Below are 14,999 nucleotides of genomic sequence, written 5' to 3'. Positions count from 1 at the left end.
CCTTGTTCCACTTCCCCTCCCTACCATCCTCTCTCTTTCTCTATCTTTCTACCTATCCTCTATTTACCTACCTATCTATCTTTCTTCTTACCCATCTCCCCCTCTCGCTCTGCTCCCTTCTGTTGTCCTGGCCTCTACTTCACTGCTATACCCTTCTGTCCCTTCCTCCTTGTTCCACTTCCTCCCTCCACCATCCTCTCTGTGTATACATGTATATATATGTTCTTTGTATTATATATATATATATATATGAACGGTTAAGATGAGAGAGTAGGCAAGTCATATGCATGACTACGTACGCTGTGATCTTAGTAAATGTTGAACAGAAATTGACAATTGACAAAATATAGTATATAAACCACATGGTATCCTTCGACCCCTTGCGGTAAAAAAAAGTAAGCTGTTATTATTATCATCATCATTATTATTATTATTATTGCCTTTGCACAGCTTCTAACGCTGGAGATGTACTGCGGTGTCTTCTGTTCACTACCAGTGAACTAAGGTAACACCTCTTATATTTCGAGCACTTTCCGGAGTATTCGGGCGGTTCCAAGCAGTACTGTTTTCTGCAAGTGCTCCACCCTTATTGCAGCCCCGATTTGTTCCATGTACTTCTCGAGATTTTTACTCACAGTTCCCAGGCTTCCAACTATTATTGGTACTACTGCTACCTTTTTCATCGACTACAACTGCTTAACTTCCCAAGTTAACCTGTCATATCTCTCAACATTTCTTTCTTCCTTATCGCATACCTTGTAGTCAGCTGGGCATGCTATATCTATGATCCAGCATCGTTTGTTTTCTTTTTCAATTAAGATTATGTCTGGCTTCCTATTCTCTATCTTATGGTCGCACTGAATCATAAAATCCTATAGGATTTTTGCATTTTTATTTTCGACGGTGCCTTCGGGTTTGTGGTCGTACCAATTTTTTGCTCTGTCAAGTTCATACTTGTTGCAAAGTGTCCAATAGATAAGCCTTGCTATATTGTCGTAGCATCTCTTATATTCCTTCTGGGCTAGTGGCGTACATTGGCTGGTAGTATGCCATACGGTTTCACCATTTTGTCCACAAAGTCTGCACTTATCACTTTCTGGTGTGTTGTCTAGTTTATTTTTTATGTAGTTTGTTCTAAGTGCTTGCTCTTGGACAGCACAGATTAGAGCCTCCATTTCCGGTTTTAAATCACTTTTAGTCAGCCACAGCCATCTTTTTCTCTGTCTGTCTTATCTTTAACAACCCTATGAGATTGACCATGCATTCTTTTCTTTACCCTTTTATTTTCAGTTTCATTCGTTTTCAATTTCTTGTACAGTGCTTTACCTTAACAATCTTTCATCCTACACAAGCCTGACTCTCTTGCTTCTAATAATAGCCGTTCTGTAGCATTTTTTACATACCATGCTATGTTGTTTTTTTTTCTGTTCTAATACTGTGTTTGCATACAATAAGTCCTCTCCCCCTCTTTTTCTTGGTACATACAGTCTCTGCGTCACTTTTGGGGTGTAGTGTCCCATATCTAGTTAGCAACTTCCTTCTCTTTCTGTCCAAGCTGTTTAGTTCGTCTAATGTCCATGCGATTACCCTTGCTCCATATCTAAGGTGTTGATAGCTTAAATCTTATTCCGTCCGTTTAATTTTGACTGAAGGATCAGTCTCAGTCTGCGCATGTACTCTACCTTAAATTTTTCTGTCATTTCTTCCTCCATCAATTTATCCATTTCCAAAATTCCCAAGTACTTATAGCCCGTCTCTTCTATCTGCTTCATAACCCCACCCCCCGACCGTTAACCCGTCCATACATAACCTCCCCGTATCGTTAGCCCGTCCATACATTTGATTTTGCTTCTCTTCATTACTAACACATCACACTTTCTCAGTCCCAACACCATTCTGATATCAGCACTGAAGTTATACACCGTATCAGCAAGGGAACTGACTTGGGCTTCACCTTTACCATAAAGTTTGAGGTTATCCATGAAGAATAAGTGGTTGACATTTTGTTAGAGGCTTTTGAACAAATACCCAGCTTTTGCTTTCCTCAGAATCAGTGTTAGTGGTATCAAGCTCAGTACAAAGATCAGTGGGGACAGGCAGTCCCCTTGGAAGATGCCCCTCCTAATTTCTACTGTCCCTAAACTGCTTCCGTATACTCTCAGGTCTGTCCTCCAACTCGTCATACTTTTTCCAAGCAATCACTTAACATTCGATGCAATACCAAATAGGTTCATACATTCCATAATCCAAGAATGTGGAATCATATCGTACTCCTTACGATAGTCGATCCATGACATGGCTAAGTTACTTTTCCTCCTCTTGCAGTCTTGTCTATCTTGCAGTTTTGTCTATCAGGAACTGATCCTTGGTACCTTTGCATTTACGCTTGCAACCCTTCTGCTCATGTGGCAGGACTCCATTTTTTTCCAGATGTTCGTACAATGACTCTGTGAGTATTCCAGTCAATAACTTCCACATAAGTTGTAAACAGGATATCGACCTCAGCACTGTCCTACCCATTGTCAACCACTCTGGTGTTACTTGGTCGGCATTTAAAAAGGTGTTGAGTTGTGCAGCTATTCGTGCATGACATTCACCAAATCTTTTGATCCAGTGGCCTTGAACTCTATCTGGTCCCGGGGCCTTGCAGTTGCTCATTTTTTTTTTTTTTTTTTTTTGCTGATTTCCTTCACTTCCCTAACTGAAATGACTAGTTCTGCCTGTTTTGGACAGACTACTGTTTGTTTCAGTTCTTGCAGTCATTCAGCATTCTATTTGTGCTCCTTGTCTTTGCTCCAGATGTCACTCCAAAACATTTAACTTTCATTGTTATCTGGTATCAACTTTTCATCTGTACACCCTCCATTTATTTCTTTATAGAATCTCTTCTGATCCTCTCTGAATAACCTATTCTGGTGGTGTCCCTTCATTCTTTGGTCGTATCTTACCATCTTTACTTTCTTTGCAACAAGGCACTGCTTCAGTTCCTCCATTACTACTTTCAGGCCCTTTCTTTCAATATTATACTTCCTTTTCAGCGCCCTGTATTTTTGTTCGCTTTTAAGCTCCCCTTTCTCTTTTCGGTCTAACACAGATTTCCTTCGAGAGCATCCTATTATGTTTCTTTTTCTTGACATCAACACCCACGTTTTCTGTTACAGCAATACTTACTGCTCTATATTATCTAATATAGAGTACGAATACTTACTGCCTTGATCAAATTATTTGTTTCTGTGATGTTGTTTGTTCTGATGTATTTCAGAATTTCATTGGCATTTTTCGTTTCTTGGTTCAATTTCCATCGATCAACCTTTTTAAGGTTGCAAATAATGTCGTTATCGTTCTCCTGTAGTCTTGCCTCTATTCTGTCGTAGATTGCCTTTTGTTCATCTGTCATGCTGCCATTACTTTTATTGTCTTATTTTAGTTTTATTGTCTTCTACGGTACCATGCTATCCATTCTTTTCACTTATCTAATACTTTCCTCGTTATTCTGGCCGTGCCAAGGTGGCAAGCCTTTTGTAACAGTTCTACTGGGCACTCTATTCCAATTTCCTTTACACTCCCCTTGATGCCTTCTGATACTGTTCCCTTCTTCATTTTCCACAGCCGGGTTATTTCGTATTTAAGAGGGTTGTATTTATCTATCTTTTCACCTACCTTCTTGACTTTTCGTGGGTCAAAGGGGCATACAACATCAACTATTTAGCATATGTGGTACATTTTGTCCACCACCACGAGATGCCTGATTTGTTTGGATTGGAAAATTCCAGAGGATTTTGCTAGTCTCCGACTCCACCATTCTGCTACTACTACTACTACTACTACTACTGCTGATGATGATGATGATGATGCTACTGCTGCTGCTGCTGCTATTTGACACTTGTGTTGATGTCGTTTTTGCTTCTGTCTTCCAAACACGTTTTATTCAATCATTACCAAATGAAATCTTATTTGGAGTTCTTGTAAAAGTATAAGAAAAAAATCAAGGACTCTACTAAACTTCGTTAGAAAAGAGCAGTTTTCGTTCCCCGTAGTAGACAAGAAAGACCGTCTGCTTCATACACTTTTAAATTTAATTTACACGTTACACTTTCACAATCAAAATGGATACTACACGAAAGAACAATACTGTGTCAAAGAAACAACACACCCATATGTATAATAAGGAGTAGAAAAATAACGGTAAAGTGAGCATTTAATAGATGAAAATATCCCAGATACTTAAATATGTAATTTGGAATTTGGTGACAGTAATAACAACAACAATAGCCGGAGTGACTCGTATACGATTGCAACAACTATAGTCTTCTCATATAGCTACTGTTTTAAAACAAACCTTCCTTCCGTGGGAAATGAACATATGGAATTTTTAGAACTATTATTGTTACAAGAAAAAAAGGTAATGAGCTGACAGAATGGTTAGCACGCCGGGCAAAATGCTTAGCGGTATTTCATCCGTCTTTATGTCCTGAGGTCGACTTTGCCTTTCATACTTTCGAGGTCGATAAATTATGTACTGGAGTTGATGTGATCGACTTTCCCCCAGTTCCAGGCTTTGCACCTTTAGTAGAAAGAAGTACTTTTACAAGGAAAAAATCTAGATGTGAGAATTTTGTAAAATTGGATGGCAATTCTTTGTCATACGAGCTAATCCAACAAAGACGGAAACGAATTAAGTTTTTCTACGCATCAAGTAGTACATGCACTCTGAGACATCTCGGGAGGAATCACTTCAATAGCAAAAGCAAAAGATAAGGTACCATAAATGTTCATGTCGCGACTCCTAGCGGAAAAAGATACCAGCATCGAAGATAGTAACATCTTCTGGATTAGTGAGTGATTGTGGCATTTCTACTGATTTATGATATAGTTGTTTCTCAGTACATAAAAGATTTTTCAGTTTATTAATCAGAACGCATTGTGGTTGAAAACTTTCTCGCATCTACAAATAGTTTAAACATTTGTATAAAGTTTACCGATTGTGTTAAAATCGACTCCTCTCTCTATGTGTAGTAATATATAAACAACACCGTTATAGGAATAGAAAGTAAACTGTTCCCAAAAAATACAGAATATAATTATATTACTGAAATCTCATGACATCAGGACAGATTTATCTTAACAGAAATCTGAAAAAAAAAGAAAAGGATTATATATTAAAATAGAAGAAAAAGATACCAACATTCAGGAGAGTAACATCTTTTGGATAAGTGAGTGATAGATCCCATAAGATTTTAGCTACAGTGCTAAAGAAGTTCGAATTTCTATTTTTGTGAACAAAAAAACCTTCGATTTCCTGGTAAGTTCTGCCAGATGGAAATGTTTTCAAGTTGAAAATGAGGTTTGAATCATGACGTAGTGTAATCATTCTGATGTCATAATTTTTTATTATATCTATACCAAATCTTTAATTACATCCCCAAATAATCAATACAGCAAGATACTTGAGAATCTGGGACTGTTTTTTTTTTAATCAGACTAGAAACAATTCTGAAAAAGGGAAAATAATGATAGCAAAATTCGTAGAAAATTTCTGCTAGGAGTCGCTGTAAGAACATTTGTGCTGTGACTCCTGTCTGTTATAGTATCGTTCCTATAGGCGATGATTCACTAATATTATAAAGCTACAGTTCGTTACACTGCTCTATAGTACTGTGGGGGGGGGGGGGAAGGTGTGCGAATAAAAAAGGCCTCTTTATGAGATATCTTGAGTAAGAAGTTTGTAATCACTTTTGGCAGGGGTTTTTGAATTGTCAATAAACTTGAGAAAAACATTCAAATTATTTTTTTACCTCAACTGAGTTATTGGAAAAACATTTTTCTCTTTTGTTTCAGCCATTAGCCTGCGGTCATGTCGGGGCACCGTCTTGAAGAATTTTAGTCGAACGAATCGGCCCCAGTACTTATTCTATCGGTTTCTTTTATCGAACCACTAAGTTACGGAGAGCGTATATACACTAATACCAGTTGTCAAGCGGTGGTGGAGGGACAAACACAGACACAAAGTTACACACATATATATAAGACGGGCTTTTTTCAGTTTCTACCTACCAAATCCACTCAGGAGGCTTTGGTTGGCCTGAAGCTATAGTAGAACTATAGCTTCAAGCCAACACACGCCGAAGGTGCCACGCAGTGAGACTGAAATCAAACAGCAGGGTATTGAAATCATTGTAATGTCATAATACAGTTCTTATAAGTAACACTCCAAAAGTACTTATGGCTGTCTGAGACTTCACTACAACTTAAGTTTCCTAAGAATTTCGTTTATTTTTTTATTTTTATTATTCTTTTTTTGTTCTACCATGATTTTTTACTGCCATTATTTTCGCAGAATGCGATAATAGAATAACTTACCTAGCTTTCCTCTATGATTTCACACATCAGACAGATATGTGATCTTAATGAACATTTGTTCCATAAGCAATTAACGAACTTGTCTATGTTTTTATATCATTGTGTTTACAACTGATAACATCCAGTGAGATAATTAAAACAATATTCAATTTTGATATGTTGAAACATGTTAAGCCTATCATCTATACATGTTTTTGGCCATACTGACGCTAGTGTGAGGAATAGAGTTGATGATTGTTTGATTAATTTCAAGTTCTATGAGATGGTGGGAGATCCGGTCCATATGTTGCAAAGTATACTACTTTTACTGCTAAGCAAAATCCGCGTGTTTTAATTGGAATTAATATGCCTAACGTAACCTCTATAGTAAACCTAACTAGAAGTTGCAGTATATTGTCTTTTATTCTTTTACTTGTTTCAGTCATTTGACTGTGGCCATGCTGGAGCACCGCCTTTAGTCGAACAAATCCACCCCAGGACTTATTCTTTGTAAGCCTAGTACTTATTCTATTGGTCTCTTTTGCCGAACGGCTAAGTTACGGGGACGTAAACACACCAGCATCGGTTGTCAAGCGAAGTTGGGGGGGGACAAACACACAAACATATACACACACATACATATATATATACCACAGGCTACTTTTACGAAGAATAAGTCCTGGGGTCGATTTGCTCGACTAAAGGCGGTGCTCCAGCATGGCCACAGTCAAATGACTGAAACAGAGTAAAAGAGTAATGTTTATATTCTGTGTTCAGGTAATCTTTACTATTATTTCTTACGGGGGTCGATCAAATGAATACATTTAACTAAATCGGTCCAAGGCGGTGGCCTGGCATAATAACAGATAAATTGCAAATAATAATAATAATAATAATATTAATATTAATAATAATAATAATATTCTGTAAGCCTATACATGACTGTAATAATAATCCTCGGACGTATATTGTTATTTTTTACGACGTCTTGCTGGCCATCAGCTCGCATCAATGTTGTTATTGTTGTTTAACGCTAGGTCAGTACAGATGTTTATGCCTTGAGGCCACCGTCTTCTTCTAGTTATAGTGTGTATTGTATATGAAAGCGAATCAGTCCTCCCGTTTAACACCAATATCAGTTTTTTTGTTTTTTTTTTCTCTGGTTTATACTTTGCTGTATGGCCCAGTAGTTAGGGCAGCGGACTCGCGGTCGGAGGATCGCGGTTTCGATTCCCAGACCGGGCGTTGTGTGTGTTTATTGAGCGAAAACACCTATAGCTCCACGAGGCTCCAGTAGGGGGTGGTGGCGACCCCTGTTGTACTCTTTCGCCCCAACTTTCTTTCACTCTTTCTTCCAATTTCTTGAGTAACGCTGCGATGGACTGGCGTACAGTCCAGCTGGGGGGAACACATACGACATAGAAACCGGGAAACCGGGCCCATGAGGCTTTGAAAGGGCGCATAAATAAATAAAACACTTTGCTGTAAGCTTTCAGACAAGATCTTAATACTTCAATTCTCTACTTATTACAACAGCATACACGTGATACGTGTTTCCTTTGTCCTTTCCTTTCCCCAACTGATTCCGGTTATCACAGAAGCCGCCCTTCATTATCTGACTAACCCATAAAACAAATCTAGAACTCCGTCATCTAGCTTATTGTTTCTGTTGATGATGGAGGGTGTGATTTGAAAGAGATATGGTTAGTAAATTTTGCATGGATAATATTTTTATTGTAGATACTGTATTAGATATCTTCATGAACCCGACATTTTTCAGCGTTTCACTCAATATACAATGTAGATAACAAATATTGACCGAATATATTTGGATTAGATTTGTGTATTTGTAACATTCGTTTTAAAATATCGTTTAATTCTATTTATCAAAAGTTGTTTCATTTGCACACATCATGTACATCAGTGGTTAAAAAAAAATACTCGTTCAAAAATGTTAGACTAAAACAGAACTTGTAGCCTTCATTTATGAAAGATTGCAAAGTGACGATATTTCATGAAATTCGATATTTTATTATTTAAAGAAGTGGGAAGTTTCATGAAATAAACTTATTAATTCAATACGAAACTGCCGACCGAAAAGTCCGTAAACTAATGGGTTAAGAGTCCCGTTGAGGTAATAAGAACACATTAACAATTTATAAAGAATTTTTTCTTTATCACTTGTAGTTTCACTAAAACGTTTAGTTAACAATCGCCAGAACACTGCCGTGAAATATGGGAAAAAGCATATACACCAGACCAAAGTGATGATGAACAAAATTAAATTAGTCCGATTTGGATGCATTGAATGTCTTCTCTGCTTCGTAGCGGGTTCTTTATCCTCTACCCAATCATTATCTGATAGCATGCTTTGGAGCATAGTAAATACAAGAAATGTATTGGCTCTATTATTTTTCTTTGCTTTGTAAATTTGGAAGATCTTTCTTCCAATTTTTATGTATATGAGTACGAGTAAAATAAAGACCAAAGAGAAAACAGTGACTATTAAAATATAATACGCAAAGGGATATACTGCGGAATTTAAATAGGGACCAAGTGAACACTCTTCTCCGATATTTCCACATTGTTTCACCATTCTATTTTGTTTACTGTACACAAATAATGATGGTGTACAAAGAATTAAAGAGCAGATTGCTGAAAATCCTAGAATTTTCTTTGCATTTTGAGGGGAAATTTGTTGATTAAAAGGTTGACATACAAGTCTGAATCTATCGACTGATATAAGGAATATAATCATAGCTGAATTGGTTACTGCTACAGCTGTCGTAAAATGTACCACACGGCATGCAATATCGCTGTGAAAAGTGAATGAAAAATGTAGAATCACAATTTCCATAGGTATACATATTATGCACGTCAGAAAATCGCACGCAGAGAGCGTTACAATAAACACCTGAGTGGCTGATTCATCAAACTTATAGTAGTATACATATATTACAATGAAATTTTCAATTACTCCCAAAGTCATAACCGTTCCGAGATATAATAATACAGGTAAATAAACGTTCACCATTTTAGCGTTTAGTTCTTCCATAATATTAGTACAATTGTTGACGTTATTGTTTTTTTCCATTTTCTTATTTTTCTTCAACTTCTTGGAAATATCTTTAGAAACGACGAAAACAGCCTTTTGATTTGGAATGATGTCCCTTGCACATTCTGAAAAGAAAAAGGTCAGTTTAAGAACTTGCTAGAACTATTAAGCATAATTCTAGGAAACACAGTCAACATGTATTTTACAAAATAAAAACTATATCTATAAAAGAAAGTAAGGTATTATTCTTGAATTTTCTAAATAGATATTAGTGTTATTTCTTTACTACCCACAAGGGGCTACACACAGAGGGGACAAACAAGGACAGACAAACGGATTAAATCGATTATATCGACCCCGGTGCGTAACTGGTACTTATTTAATCGACCCCGAAAGGATGAAAGGCAAAGGCAAAGGCGACCTCGGCGGAATTTGAACTCAGAACATAGCGGGCAGACGAAATACCGCTGAGCATTTCGCCCGGCGTGCTAACGTTTCTCCCAGCTCGCCGCCTAAATTGCTATTGGTGTGTAGAAGTACTGTATTAAGAGCAAGACATCAATCAATAATTAACAAGGGTTATTAAAATGCCTACAGATGAATATTGACAAAGTGGATCGATTCAATCATGGATAACAACCAACAATCAACTACAAATTTGGATTTTTTTAAGTGTTTAACAATAATTAATGCATGAAAAGATAATTGTAAACCATTTATTGGTTTATAGGCGTGCGTTTAAGTACATGTATATATTCTAGTTTTTAATGTGTGTGTGTGTGTGTGTGTGTATGCATATATATATATATATATATATATATATATATATATATATATATATGTATGTATGTATGTATGTATGTATGTATGTATGTATGTATGTATTTAGAGATAACAGAAGTAAATAGACACCATTAAAATTTATTTAAATCTAAAATTATACATTCAAATTATTTATTAATTGTTATAATATGAATATTTAATATTCAATAGACATGCCCATTGAAGTTTTCAATGCGAGGACCCTATTAGGCATGTTACTGATCAGATGACGAATATTCTGTTGCGGAATTTCTTGCCAAGTTTCATGCAATAATCTCAAAATATCTGGCTTTGAAGATACGATACTTTCTTGTTCTTTTTATGGAGTGTCTTGTACATTATGTTACAGAGGTGTTCAATAGGGCTCGTATCTGGTGGCTGGCTTAGCCATGGAAGTTTTTCAATGGCATTGTCATCCAACAAATCTTGGGTCATTTTAGCTTTCTTTAATCATTTCGCCACTAGAGAAGATTAGGAGTCCTTTCTGAAATATGGACACATTTATCTGAATTTATGTTTCCCTCACACTCCACCAACTATGATCCCATTGCTCCAAATTGCTCCCCAGACCATCACAGAGTAGTTGCCGTGTTTCATTGTTGGTTGCAATCTTTTCACATCAAATTCTTGATCACAGAGTCTCCAGACCCACACTCGACCAATGTCACAAAATACAGCAAATCTGGAGTCATCAGAGAATATAGCAGTGTCCCAAAATGCTAGTGGTCTCTCCACCATCTCATTGGCTCAATTTTTTCTCCACTTGATGTTGGTTGGTCAAAGAAGTGACTTCCTTCTTGCTACTCTTCCAAAGTAACCAAGTTTGTGGAGATACCTGACAGCTGTTCTGGGACTGACATCAACTTCTTCTGCTACGTCAGAGGCCTTGCAACGAGAATTATATTCTACACTTCTCTTAGCAAAGAGATGGGTCCTGTCAGAGGGCTCTAGTTGATCTGGGCGAGGTGATGTGGACTCCTTCTCCTCTCTGGTGAATTGCACAATCACTCTATTAACTGTAGAAAGCGGGATCCCAAGGTTTTCTGCGATTTTACGCTATGACCCACGATACGGCCTCTTTGAAATTCAGACAGTTCCAAGGCTTCTTTTGTACATGGCATGATTAAACAGACATATAGATTAAACACATAGAACCTGAAACATAAAAATGTCAATTAATAAAAAATATAAACCATTACAAGTTAGAATAAACATAAAATGATGTTTTATGGCGTGTCTATTTACTTCTGTCATGTGTTAGAAGTAAACGCTACTCAAAATCACACAGCGTGTTTACATTCATGAAATCTCGTAATATTTGGACAGATGTACTTTAACATAAATCTGAAAGAGAAGCAATGTACTTCAATATAAAAAATACTAGGAAGTGATACCAACATTGCGAACGACATCAGCCTTCGGGATTGAAACAGTGAAAGTTACAGCTTTCACATTTTAGCTTCAGTGGTTATAGTGGTCATAGCTATATCAAAAATATTTATTCAATATTCTGTAGAAGCAAAAAAGTTTGGATTTAGATTTCGGTAAACAAAAAGTTTCTATCAGATAACTTCTGCGAAAAATTCCGATAATCTTGACATTTTTCCTTCGAATTCGAAATGTGACTGCAAAAGTGACGCGTTTTAGTCATTGTGCCGTCATAATCATTGTTACTGTATGTATACCAAATCTTCAATTACCTCTTCAAATAATCAATACAAGTGGTTTGAAAATCTGGGTTTTCTTTTTGTCGACGAGAAATCATTTCGAAACTCCGAAAATACTAACAGCAAAATACGTAGAAAATCTTTTGCGGGAATCGTGACAAGAACGTTTTTACTGTGATTTTCCGCTTGTGATATGTATATCTATAAATTTTCTTTCTTGTGTACGTTCTTTTCACTGTTGATAATTTATTACCGTTCTTTATTGCCATTATACTATGGAGCTACCCAGCCGGTAACCTGGCAGAATCGTAAAATCGTCAGAAAAATATACATTGCGATATATATGCTCTTAACAATCTAAGTTCAAATCCATTTACGGTCAATAAATTGCAGTTGTCCCCAGGTGTAGCAGTCTGACTGTGCTTCACTTTCTGTGGTCCTTCCCCGTGTTGATTTTAGCTTACCACGCTTCCGTCTCCTATGGTGTGTCCATAGGAAAGCTTGAGTGCTAATGTTGGAAACAGGCTCACGAAGCGTGCGTCCAAACCAATCCGCTTCTGAACTAACTTTCGACAGATTGTTGCTTCCACCTGGTTCCACGAAGCTTTCTTTCTGAGTCCGTCTTGCCATCACACCCGACGGATGGTCTGGAGACATTTATTCACAGACATATGGAGCTTGTTGACTGAAAGCTTTGTGATTCGATGTGCTTCACATGTGTACAGCATAAATGTTTGTATTAAAAATCTTGAGTGTTGCGTTTGTTGACAAAGTCTGTAATCTCCAGATGACCGAACATCCAGAAAGCAGCTGTAGCTTTTCCAGTCCTTGTTTTTACGCCTCGGTCCGTTTCGCTTCCCAGGTATGTAAAATGACTGACATTTTCCATTCCTTCTCTTCTGACTGTAAAGCTGACATCTTCAGTCGTGTGCACTTGCATGCTTTTTGTCTTCGCAATATCGATCTTGAGACCAACTTCTATGCATGCTACGCTCATTCCTGTGACCTCCTCTTCCATGTTAATGTGACGCTGGGAGGAAAGAGCAATGTTATCGGCAAAGATGATATCTTCTTTGGGGTTGAAGAATGACCGTTTCTTCTTGATTGTACTTTGATTGTTTCTTTCATCAATCAGTCAATTGCCTTTAGGGAAAAAAAGGTAGACAGATATCTTGTTTCACTGCCGAGACGAAGCTCCACAAGATCATTTTAGTGAGGGGAGGTAGCTGAAGTCAGGACAGATGCACCTAGCTACAAGGGAATCTTTGCTCTACGAAAGGCATGAAGAGGACAATTCGCTGCTCATTATTCTAGTAATTATTGTCAGATGTATTTTTGTATTTATTACGTTTTGCCAGCCACCACATCATGTCAACGTTGTCGTTTTGCACCGGGTCATATTGTATGTTAGCCAATAACCTTATCCGTCACTCAATTTAACATTACTACTAGGATATTAGTTTCCTCTACCGGAACCCAATCTATGGCAAGCATTTTGGACTTGGTACCTGTTGAATTCGAAAGATATCGAATTATCCTACGGTTGGAGGAGGATTTGATATATTGATGCCCTGCTTCCTACTGCATCCATGCGTGTGCTACGGTTTCTGTCTTCTTTCCTTGGTCAATTTTGAAGACACTAAAAACCTCATGGGATGCACAGGGTGGACATGTTGTGAAATGTACAGGATTTATGTTCCGCATGCAGTTATCTAGCTACAGCCAGAGAGATAGAGTCAGAGTGTACAGGGGAAGTAGGAAGAATTTAGATGACATCATAAGTAAGGAAGCCAGTGGAACCAGCCTTAGGTACAGAGGCAAACATTGGAACAGAATACAAAGGATTAGGGCAAACTCAAACAGAACAAACACGTGGTAAAACGCAAAGATATTTCAAGGGGTAATGTTCGTAGTGGCTATGTCGTATGGAGAGTTAGCCTGCAGGATTAGAAAGGCTATGAAGAAAACTAAGCTTAACATTGAAATTGTAGAAAAAGTAGAGTGGTTGATCAAATAATAGTTATGTAAGAAATACTCCTTGACAAAACCACATGTACTAGACAATTCTTGCCTTCAGTTGATAGCAGTGAGGCAATAATGTGGTGTTTCCTGATTGGCCATAGGCAGCTGACGTCATAAGAGGATATTTTCATTTCATGACTTTAATATTAGTTTTTATTCTATTAAAATACCATTTACTAAGATACATTTGTGCTCAACACGAGAAAGGGCAGCCGAATTTCTTCACGTGTTTAGAAATATTTTCGAGATATTCTGTTGTTCAGCTCCTTAACACACCTGGAAAACCCATCGGCACAATGGGCTCACGTTATGATCGTATAGGGTGTGTATTGTTCGATTCCAAGAAAATGCACACAACTTTCGAACAAAACTTTGTTCAGTTGTTCGGGGACGGTATAGTATTAGGCTTTAATACCTTCCTCGACAGTCTGTGCCGGCACTCAGCAAACATGGCTGAGTATTGGTAAAAACCAATAATAGAAAATGGTATATGGTTAACCGTAATTATTTATTTGAAGTGAAAATAGCTATTCTAGGTCGCTCAACACCATCGTCCAATTTAACAAGGATAAAATAGAAAAAGAGTTGGCAGATTATCTGCCAAGTATCAAACATATATCTCGGAGGGCCAAATATGCAACGGTGTGGTTGCTGTTTGGCACCCCGAGAAAGCTTGCAAATTTGCAAGCAAGCTCTTAGAGGGCCAGGACATTTTTTCCTCCCCACATATTGTGGGAGGAAACTCATAAGAGCCTGGGTGTGTGGGCTGTCTCCCGGGATAAATCCCCAGTGGATAGAAGATACTGTTCGCAGGGGTCTGGGTGGCAGAAATTCCAGGCTCTTGAGTGTCACTATGAAGCCTGTAGCTGATTGGGTCGGGGCAAAAGTTGTTTTGACCCTTTGGACCCAATCCACTAAAGACCTTGTTTTTCCTGATTTTTTTAAGATGGTCGGGTGCAGGTACCCGGTAATACTCAAAGGACGCCACCCCAAGTGTCACCTGTACCTGGAGCCTGGCCATATCAGGAAGAACTGCCCCTAGGGCCGTGGAGCAGGAAAAAGAAAAGCTCCCCCCCCCCCCCATTGGAGGGTGA

The 14,999-nt window shown here is 37.8% G+C and overlaps 2 protein-coding genes and 1 long non-coding RNA gene across 3 annotated transcripts in view; 1 reads left to right on the top strand and 2 right to left on the bottom strand.

The window, feature by feature from the left end:
- LOC106870482 (orexin receptor type 2) overlaps window positions 1-5,334 on the bottom strand; it is a 10,416-nt gene extending 5,082 nt beyond the window's left edge. The window contains exon 1 of the mRNA XM_014916595.2: window positions 5,186-5,334. The gene's annotated coding sequence lies outside the window, so the exon portion shown is untranslated. The remainder of the gene's footprint in view (window positions 1-5,185) is intronic.
- Window positions 5,335-8,349: 3,015 nt separating this feature from the next.
- LOC106870483 (mesotocin receptor) lies at window positions 8,350-13,947 on the bottom strand. Its single transcript, XM_014916596.2, has 2 exons — window positions 11,615-13,947; window positions 8,350-9,519 (listed from the first exon to the last, which is right to left on the bottom strand). The coding sequence occupies exon 2, from the start codon at window positions 9,431-9,433 to the stop codon at window positions 8,372-8,374; it is 1,062 nt and encodes a 353-aa protein (XP_014772082.1). The 5' UTR covers window positions 9,434-9,519; window positions 11,615-13,947; the 3' UTR covers window positions 8,350-8,371.
- LOC128249898 (uncharacterized) overlaps window positions 11,743-14,999 on the top strand; it is an 8,657-nt gene continuing 5,400 nt past the window's right edge. The window contains exon 1 of the long non-coding RNA XR_008266046.1: window positions 11,743-12,104. This is a non-coding gene — a long non-coding RNA (uncharacterized LOC128249898). The remainder of the gene's footprint in view (window positions 12,105-14,999) is intronic.

Source organism: Octopus bimaculoides, chromosome 18, assembly GCF_001194135.2.
Source record: "Octopus bimaculoides isolate UCB-OBI-ISO-001 chromosome 18, ASM119413v2, whole genome shotgun sequence".
In the NCBI taxonomy this organism is placed as follows: domain Eukaryota; kingdom Metazoa; phylum Mollusca; class Cephalopoda; order Octopoda; family Octopodidae; genus Octopus; species Octopus bimaculoides.
The sequence above is the reverse complement of the archived record's forward strand: the minus strand, read 5'-3'. Positions and strand labels throughout refer to the sequence as shown.